Source organism: Streptopelia decaocto (assembly GCF_964273445.1).
Source record: "Streptopelia decaocto genome assembly, chromosome: 13".
Lineage (NCBI taxonomy): Eukaryota > Metazoa > Chordata > Aves > Columbiformes > Columbidae > Streptopelia > Streptopelia decaocto.
Genome location: NC_138668.1, coordinates 4,323,043 through 4,332,828, shown reverse-complemented (window position 1 = coordinate 4,332,828; position 9,786 = coordinate 4,323,043). Strand labels below are relative to the sequence as shown.

The following is a 9,786-nucleotide window of genomic DNA, read 5'->3' as shown; positions in this document are numbered from 1 at the left end:
TGCTTTCACTAGACGTTCCCTATGGAGCGTTGTGCCACTGCAGCCAGGTCTATCCGGGGTGTTTTGCTGGTCAGAAGCACCAGGGCCGTGATGGATGGATGGATGGATGGATGGATGGATGGATGGATGGGTGGATGGATGGATGGATGGGTGGATGGATGGATGGATGGATGGATGGATGGGTGGATGGATGGGTGGATGGATGGATGGGTGGATGGATGGATGGGTGGATGGATGGGTGGGTGGATGGATGGATAGATGCCCGGCTGAGCACAGGCAGACACTCTCAGCACCACGGAATGGGCTGAGTCCGTGCTCTGAGACATCCCTGGGGGTGCTGCCTGGCTGCTCCATCCTGGGTTTGCTGATTAAACCCATTCCACTTGCAGGGTGAGGTGAAACCTAAAAATAAATATACAGCTATACTCTTGGAGGCTGCCAGCAGCACAGAGGCAGCTCTTTCCCTCTGTGAAAACCAAGCCATGCCATTAATGCTTCATGCAGATCCAGCGCCAGCAGTGCCGGGTCCTCTGTTACCAGCGCAGTCCCCCTGAAAACCCCTCAGCCCTCCTGCCTCTGGGGCATGGATGCACCAGAGAAAAGCACTGTTTAAAGCACCTTATTGGGGGCCATAGAATCATTTTGTTTGGAAGACACCCTCTAGATCATTGAGTCCAACCATTCCCCCACCCCTGGCACTGCCCCATGTCCCTGAGAACCTCATCTCCGTCTGTTCAACCCCTCCAGGGATGGTGACTCCAGCACTGCCCTGGGCAGCCTGTTCCAATGCCCCACAGCCCTTTGGGGAAGAAATTGTTCACCAAGATCCAATTTAAACCTCTCCTGGTGCAACTTGAGGTTGTTTCCTCTCATCCCATCATGAGATGCTCTGTGTGCTGTGAGCAGGAGACACACGGGTGGGGTGGGCTGACCCCCCGCAGACGGGGATCGGACGGGTGCACAGTGCGGTGCTCGGTCCCTGCGGGCGAGGGTGACCAGCACCCGGTGCCACGTGGCATCAGCAGGACGTTACACGCAGGGTTGTGTGACACAGATCCACAAGAAGGGACACTCGTTCCTCTCTACCCGCAGCTCCACGCAGCGACATCCCCTTTGTCTTACTCTGACACAGCAAAGCCCAGGAAAGCGACGACCCCCCAGTGTCACCCACCATCTCTCCTGGCCCACGATAACTCTTTCCTCTACAGAGTAAAACCTCCTTCTCTGCAGAATAAACCACCCCACTGCAGCCAGGCAATGCGAGGCCAGGTGCTGCAGAGCCCCCATCCCCACCAGCCCCCCTGCAACGTGGCCGCCAGGCCCAGGACACCCCTCCCTGTGTGACACACGGCCCCACAATGTCCCTCCCTGAGCCCCTGACAGCCCAGGGACGCCCGGTGAGCCAATGCAATGCACTGTGCTTGTGAGCGATTTGCATCGAAGGGATAAGGGGAAACCCCAGGAAACGCATGGCCCAGGCATTAATCAAATCGATCTCTAATAATAAACCTGCCGAGCGATGCACGGGCTCGGGGCTGGAGCTCGCGGTGCGATGGCGGGAGAGGGGGACTAGATGCTGCAGGAGAGTCAAACGTGAGTTACGCCATGGAGGGGCTGTGGGGGGAGATGGGGGTGAGGGGCTCATCATTGCGAGGGCTCGGGGTCACAGTGACATTTACGGAGAGCTGGCTGGGAGCGGCGGGTCTCCCCAGGCTCTCACTGAGAAGCGGAGCCAACAGAAAGGGTTCCCACCCTGCTGAGGACGGTCAGTGCCGTGGGGCTGAAGATGAAATGGTTGCCCAGTGCTTTGGATGAGGGGTGCACAGGGGAGTTTGGGGTGCTGGCCCCAGTGCGGAGGCAGAGGGGGAGACTCACCCGGCTCTGCTGGAAAACGCGGGTTGGCAGAGTCTGGCCACGCCATGCTGGGAGCACCGCGTGTACCGTGAGGCTCCCGGGAAGCTCGGCCGTCGGGCAGGATTTTTCCTAGATGGGCCAAACACCCGGTTTGGACCCGCCTGAGCAGCAGCGGGGAAGGAGCTGCCCAGCCCGCAGCCCCCAGCTTGGACACAGCCCCAAATCTCCACTTCCCATGCAGTTATCCCAGGGGAAACCCCACCGTCACCGTCACCCAAGGGTGGCCGGGCTCACACCATCCTCAGGGGTCACCAACACCTCCAGGGGTCACCACTGACCCCAGGGCTCACACCATCCCCAGGGGTCACCACTGACCCCAGGGGTCACCAGCATTCCCAGGGGTCTTCTTTCTTCTGTTTGGGTACAAAATATCTTCAAAGAGCATCTGAGGAGACCATCAGCCTGAGCCTCACTCTGCCCTGGGGAACGTCTTCAATCAGCTTGCTAGAAAGCAATTATTTAATTTTATAGCAATGTTAATTGAACGACTGGGACTATAGGGCCAGCATCCTTGTGCAGAGTGGATTTATCCTGACTGCCTACACACTAGAGAGAAGGAGAGACCCCACAGTGAGTTTTCCCTATAGAAATCAAAGGAGAGATCCCCACAGTGAGTTTTCCCTATAGAAATCAAAGGAGAGATCCCCACAGTGAGTTTTCCCTATAGAAATCAAAGTTTGGCTTTGCAAAGGCCGCGGTGCAGAAGCTCCGGCCGAGGCGACGTGCAGACTCTGGGCATGCAGAGGCCCATGTTGTGCTGCAGTATCAAGGGGTTTTAAACCTTTCGGGTCCCCTCAGCACCGGGAGGAAACAGCTGCAGCTCCGCAGGGGGATGTGGTTGCCCGTGGGCCCTGTCGGTCAGCAAATGGCACGTTTCCAGCACAGCCACGCTCACACTGGTTAGTGATTCCCGCACTTGCTCTGTCGTGTTTGCTGCAGACCCTGTGTGCAGCACGGCATGGCGCAGCACGGCACGGCACGGCACGCCGGCACGGCCATCACTTGCGTTGCCTCCAAGGCCAAACCCTGCAGTGGCACAGGCTGCAAACAGAGATGGGGACGTGCATGAATATTTCAGCTGCTAACAAGGAAACGCTCATTAGCAAGCTGATTTTTAAAATGGTAAGTTGTTGGCTGGATTTCGGTGCTGCAGCTGATGCCCCGCTCCTGTGCCTTTGGCACCGTGTCCAGCACAGGGCTCACGGTGGCAGAGGAGGACGGGATGAACTCATGGGGACATGAACACGTCCAGCCCAGGTGTCCTGGCTGGCGGGGGTTAAACCAGCGCCGAGAGCTCTCCCAGGAGACCTCCCTCCTGCTGCTGCTCAGGGGAGTCTGACGCATTTTTTTACAAAATCAAGTTTTTACAAAATATAGTTTCATTATGATGCCACAGCACCAAAGGGAGACATCAGAAATGACACACAAACCGCCCTGACGCTACAGAGGAATTCAGAAGTTTCCAGAATCAAAAATGGTTCCAGAAGATGTTGCCAGTGGTCGTTCTGGTCGTATTTCTGTTATTTTCAGAAAAAGCACACAAAGACAGGAGTGTTTCCCACCACTCTTGTTCCCACGGGCAGTTCTGTCCATCCCCAGACCCTCAGGTCACAGCACGGGGCCACCTGTGAGCCCAGGTGACCTCCCTGCGTGTCCCCAGGGACCGGCACAGGACATGCTCATGTAGGGTGATGATTTGAAGAGCCTGATAAGCCTGAAGCAGGTTTTACTGCGTGCTCTAGCCCAAGCCTATGATGAGAGGGGCTGAGGAACAGCTGAGCATCCCCCTGCGAGGGGTCACAGTCCCAGCCCTGTGGTGGCCACCCCGTGTCTCCTCCCCTCACAGAATCCCAGAATGTCAGGGGTTGAAGGGCCCTGGAAAGCTCATCCAGTGCAATCCCCCCCGGAGCAGGAACACCCAGATGAGGTTACACAGGAAGGTGTCCAGGCGGGTTGGAATGTCTGCACAGAAGGAGACTCCACAACCCCCCTGGGCAGCTCTGGCACCCTCACTGGGAACAAGTTTCTTCTCAAATTTAAGTGGAACCTGTTGTGTTCCAGTTTGAACCCATTGCCCCTTGTCCTACCATTGGTTGTCACCGAGAAGAGCCTGGCTCCATCCTCCTGACACTCACCCTTTATATATCTGTAAACATTAACGAGGTCACCCCTCAGTCTCCTCCAAACTAAAGAGACCCTCCTGTTCCGCAGCCATGGATGGGACGCCCGTCGGGTGGGATGCCATGAACAACTGCACCGACCAGCAGTACTGGGACACGCTCGTGTGCCAGTGCATCCCCTGCAGCCTCGCGTGCGGCCAGCACAGCGTCAGGAGGTGCGCGGCCCTGTGCGGTGAGTGCGGACACCGCGGGCAGCGCTGGGCAGAGCTGAGACCAGAGATCACAGCCCGGGATGAGCCACAGGGCAGGTGCCGAGCCAGCCCGGCTTAACAAAGGTCTGAGTCAAAAACGCTGGGGAACGTGAGCGTCCCCGTGATGGGCTGGGTCTGGCAGCAGCTCAGTGCAGACCAGGATCAAGTTGTCCATATCTCCGTACCCTTGTACCCTTTCTTTCTGGGGTCACAGAGGTGCACCAGGGGAGGTTTAGGTTGGATATTAGGAAAATTTATTCACAGAAACGATTGTTGGGCATTGGAACAGGCTACCCAGGGCAGTGCTGGAGTCACCATCCCTGAAGGGGTTGAACAGACGGAGATGAGGTTCTCAGGGACATGGGGCAGTGCCAGGGGTGGGTTAACAGTTGGACTTGAGGATCTTAAAGGTCTTTTCCAACCAAAACAATTCTATGATTCCTAGAGCTGCATCAGCACTCATATATATGCCCCATTGGTGACCCTCCAAGGGCAGAGCCTCAAGGTACATCAGGTTCAGTCAATGCGGATAATTATAAACTCAAGCTCTGGGCTTGCAAGGCTGAACTGCGAGCCCTGCGCCAGGGCAGACACCAAGGTGCGGTGGTAACAGGTGAGGAAGAGCCACAGATGCACTTTGCACCCAACCCCCTGCACGGCCCCTTCCCTCCCCAGCGAGCTGCATCAGCACTGCTGCACCCTGTCCTGGGCACAGGGGACACAGCCCTGCGTGCGGTGACAAGTCACATCTCCCCTTGAGGAGATGCCGTCCCTGGGGCCCGAGCAGCGCTCAGGCAGGTGTTGGTGTGTCCCAAAGATCCACGCAGGCTCCACGGCAGCAGAAGCTCCACGAGCAGCAGCCAGGAGCTCCTGCCGCAGGCGGGTACAGCTGCACGTGCCTGTGTCCCCTCCCCACGCAGCTGCCAGCACGGGCTTTTACCCAGTATTTACTGTGGAATCATAAAATTGTTTGAGTTGGAAGGGACCTTAAAGATCATCTCATTCCACCCCCTGCCATGGGCACGGACATTTTCCACCAGACCAGGTCACTCAAATTCCCATCCAGCCTGGCCCCGAACCCTTCCAGGGATGGGGCATCCACAGCTGCTCTGGGCAGCCTGTTCTGGGGCCTCCCCACCCTCATGGGGAAGAATTTAATCCTTATATATCATCTAAATCTCCCCTCTTTCGGTTTAAAGCCATCACCCCTTGTCCTATCACTACATGCCCTTGTAAAAAGTTCCTCTCCAGCTTCCCTGTAGGTCCCTTTTAGGTACTGGAGGCTGCTCTAAGTCTCCTGGAGTCTCCTCCAGGCTGAACAACCCCAACTCTCTCAGCCTCATAGGACCAAACACCAGCACAGATCCTGTGGATCTGACACCCTGCCAGCTCTGGAGAGGTTTTCAACACTCACAGCTGTGGGCAGGTCTCGCCCTGCACCCGTTGGAGCCGCGAGCGTGTTCAGAGCAGCCGTGGGTTCGTCCTCGCAGGAACCCCGGCACGAGGTGGTGGGAGGGCAGTGGTTTGGGATCCTCCTGCTTCAGTGACAGGGGTGGAGGAGAGTGTGCTCAGGACACTGCGTTCATCTTCCTCTCCTCCCGCAGAGTCCATGGCATGCAACAGGAGACCCGGCTTCTACTACGACGAGCTCCTGAAGCATTGCATCAGCTGCAGCACGGTGTGCGGGCAGCACCCGAAGCAATGCGCCCCGTCCTGCGAGGGTAAGGTCAAACACGGGGGGCAGAGCGGGACGTGGGGCAGGACCCCCAGGGCTGGGCTGGAAGAGGACATGGGTTATGGGAGCAGAGCTCGGGAAGGGGCAGCAAACCCCCATCTCTTTGTCCTGGGGTCGTGTTCGTGCGCTGACACTGCACTGGGAGCTGGGAGAAGCAAAGCAGGGCGTCTGCCTCTCTCCTGCTTTCTCCATCACACAGTGTTTTCCCTTTTGTGTGTTTAACAGACCTGTCCTTCGGCTCTACCAGCCAGGGGCAGCAGTTGCATTTCCCACATTTCTCCTTGTGATCTGCAATTCCCACACTGGGGTTGAGACATGATCCCTGGAGAAGACGGGAGGGTGGGAAGGTGCCTCCTCCACCTCTCCGTTGAAGAGAAATACAAGCAGAAGGGGTGTTCAAATTCTTGCCAAGCAGAGTGCTATTAGCAACACCCTTTCCCTATCAAAAAGTCAATAGTGTGAAGCAGGTACCCGAAGGGTTTCTAAGCACACCTGTCTCTGCCTGGCCCACAGCGGGGGCCCTGCTGGCCACCCCCCCTGCGCCCGCCGCCCTGGGGACGTCCCCGGCCCCCGCGGCCGTGCTGGAGCAGAAGGTGTGCGGGGAGCAGGAGCCGTGGCTGGTGGTTTATCTGCTGCTGGGGCTCTGCCTCTGCGCCCTCGTCTGCTCGCTGCTCCTGGGCTGGACTCACCTGCGGAGGAAGGGAGAGGTGGTGACCTGCCCGGCCAGCGCCGGGACCTGCCACCGCAGGGAGGATTCCTGCAAAGGTGAGTGCTGGGGGCACTGGGAGCACTGGGAGAGGATGGGGAGATTGTGGGTGCAAGCTACACGTACTGCAACAGAATCACCGAATAGCTTGGGTTGAAGGGACCTTCCCAGCTCCCCCAGTGCCACCCCTGCCATGAGCAGGGACATCTTCACCAGCTCAGGTTGCTCAGAGCCCCGTCCAGCCTGGCCTGGGATGTCTCCAGGGATGGTCCATCGACCAGCTCCTCTCCGGGAACCTGGGCCAGGCTCTCAGCACCCTCAGTGTAAGTAATTTCTTCCTCATGTCCAGCCTGAATCTCCCTTCTTTAGTTTAAAACCATCACCCTTGTCACATCACAACAGGCCCTGATCAAAAGTCTGTCCGCATCTTTCTTCTCAGCCCCTTTTAAGTACAGAAAGGCCACAATAGGGTCTCCCTGGAGCTTCTCTTCTCCAGCTGAACACCCCAGCTCTCTCAGCCTGTCCTCCAGCAGAGCTGTTCCAGCCTCGGATCGTACATGAGCACACAGACAATGTGTTATGTACAACACCCAGTGCCGTGGGCTTTATCGAAGCAGTGGGACACTGATGTCCTTTCCAGTTCCAGGCCTGGCACTTCATAGGCTCTGGTACAGCACTGCAAAGCATTTCTTGTGTAAAAGCTGCTCCTAAAAACCCTCACACTGACATACACGGTTTATTTGCAGATCATTTGGTGGAAGCGGGGAGCGTTGGTGAGGGATGCGCCGGCATCAGGGTTCCAGAGCCAGTGGAAACCTGTGGCTTCTGCTTCCCCGGACACGGCTCCGCTGTACAGGAAACCAAACCCTGTCACAGCTCCTCCTGTCACACGGGGGACAGAGCCGCTGCTCCCGCTCACACCGGGATACGCAGCACGGGAAGCGCGGGGGCCATGCCCAGCCCCGACGACGGCCACTTCAAAATCATCTGTTCTCCTTCGCAAGAGAAGACGCCCATGGCGTGACCGTGGTGAACATTGCTGCACAGGATCAGACAGGAGGGACGTTCCCTCCGCCCCCAAACACAGTTGCTTCACCCTCTCTTTCCAGTGACTGTAACGGCTTCTCCCAGGACCGGCGCACCCGGACCGGTGTTTGCCCGGGGGCTGCAGGCTACAGACAGCGCTGTTGGTTACACAAAGTGCTGTCTTCTTCCACTCAGGAAACTAAATTCTTATTCTTGTGCACACCCAGTGATAGAAGTCGCTTCCCATTCAGCCGCATCCTCATCCGCCAACATGGCCTCTGCAGACTCCTCCGTGCAGCCGGTTGTGAGGAGCGACGTCTCCTTGGGGGTTTTCATCAGCACATCTTTCCCTGCTGCCGTGTAACACAAGCAGAGCTGTGAGCACCTCACACAGACTCAGCCCCAAGAAGCTGTAATGACCACTGAATGCCACCGCCACGCTCCCAAGAGGAGCCTTTTCTGACTTTGAGACACAATGTGGAAAGCCCCACCACCATCTCTCAATGCTGCTTGGGATGAAAGGACAGGTCGGGGACGATAGCAAAGCTTTGTTGTGACAGGACACGATGCTGCACGGGAGGAGCTGGGACAGGCACCAAAATCCCCAGTGGAATCGGGTTTAAACGTGAAAACTCCTCTAAGGCTGAGAAGTTTCCTAAAGACTGGATTTATGTAGGCCTGGTCAGGGTTACTCAGAATAGCTGGTAAAAGTGATGAACCAGCTTGAGATACAGCTGCTTTGAGGGAAGGTTTTTATCTGACCTGGCTTTGAAAGCTACTGTAGAAAAAGATGGGTTTCAAAATGTATCTTGAAGTTCTCATTTTCACTAAAGGAGAGTACAGGAACATTCTGCTTGGTGAGAAATTACTCCTGTGCCATGAGTGATGTGTGATGGTCACAAGGCAGAAAGGCATCAGGACCACATGAAACCTATTAGAGAGAAAGTGCAAAAGGGGGTTTAAGGTGAGGACTAAGAGCTCACACGTAGGCCCAACAGCTGGTCCAACAATGAGGTAAAGGTTTGCTGTCCTGAACTGCTCCAGAAACCAACCTGGCAATTCAGCATCTCGCTGTGTGTTGCCTTTCATCTCTTCCTCTGCTCAGCGAAGTCCTCACCTCGCTGCAGCACGAGGGATGAGTTTTGTATCGTGCTGCATTCACGTTCAAGGGGAGAAAAATAAGCCTTTTCAAAACCAAAATCTCATTTTACTCAAATGGGTCTTCTGAACGTAATGGTGAGCACTGAAGGCCACCACCCCACGGAGGGGCTGGGGAGAGCAAGTGCTTACCCACAAAACACAGACCCCGGCCACACGCTCTCAGCATCGAGACCCTCTTGGCCTCCAGCTCCCTTTGGCATCTCCTCTCCCAAAGCCACCCCAGGGCCTCCATCTCCACAGCATCACCTTCCACAGCCTCAGCTCCTGTCATTTCCCTCCTGTGGAACCGGCTCCAGTGGCCTCCGGTCTCACGGTGTTGGTTCCTGTGGCTTCCTGCCCCACAGCCTCAGCTCCCGTTGTCACTGCCACCGTGGCCTCAAACACCGTAGCATCATTTGCACCCCAATTCCTCCAAAAGCCACCTTGGCCTCCACATGTGCTCAGCCTCCATTCCTCCTGCATCTTTGCACAGACTAATCTCTACATCTGCTTCCCACGGTCTGTTTCTGTTCCAGCTTGGCCTCAGTCTTTCTTGCCCTCCCACCATCTTTTGGCATCTGCTCTTGCTCTGCCTTTTGTCTCCTACACCCTTTGTTCTCCCCGAGGGTCTCCACTCGCACTCCTGCTCATCCTCACACTCCTCCTCCACCCCCCTCAGCCTCTTGTCCCGTCCCTGTTCTCCATCAGCCCCAGCCCCGTGCCCACCTCTGCCCAAGCGTTTTCCAGCGAGGACGGGGGCTCCAGGGGACAGAAAACCCGTCAACAGACGTGATGCCTCATCACGCCACCCCTTCCCGGCACAGAGTTGGGACGGGCAATTGTCACCCAGGGGCACCCCCAGCCACGCTACTTGTGCAAAGAGATTCAGAACCT

The 9,786-nt window shown here is 56.7% G+C and overlaps 1 protein-coding gene across 1 annotated transcript; it reads left to right on the top strand.

Annotated features, from left to right (window-relative positions):
* Positions 1–1,536: 1,536 nt before the first annotated feature.
* TNFRSF13B (TNF receptor superfamily member 13B) lies at positions 1,537–8,582 on the top strand. Its single transcript, XM_082064385.1, has 5 exons — positions 1,537–1,593; positions 4,126–4,266; positions 5,890–6,006; positions 6,534–6,785; positions 7,473–8,582. The coding sequence occupies exons 2-5, from the start codon at positions 4,128–4,130 to the stop codon at positions 7,748–7,750; spliced, it is 786 nt and encodes a 261-aa protein (XP_081920511.1). The 5' UTR covers positions 1,537–1,593; positions 4,126–4,127; the 3' UTR covers positions 7,751–8,582.
* The last annotated feature ends 1,204 nt before the right edge of the window (positions 8,583–9,786 follow it).

Bases quoted from the DNA above. Each gene is read 5' to 3' on its own strand.
- TNFRSF13B (XM_082064385.1), top strand. From the start codon at position 4,128: ATGGATGGGACGCCCGTCGGGTGGGATGCCATGAACAACTGCACCGAC. The intron at 4,267-5,889 runs GTGAGTGCGGAC...CTCCTCCCGCAG, and splicing joins GAGGTGCGCGGCCCTGTGCG to AGTCCATGGCATGCAACAGG. The intron at 6,786-7,472 runs GTGAGTGCTGGG...GTTTATTTGCAG, and splicing joins CAGGGAGGATTCCTGCAAAG to ATCATTTGGTGGAAGCGGGG.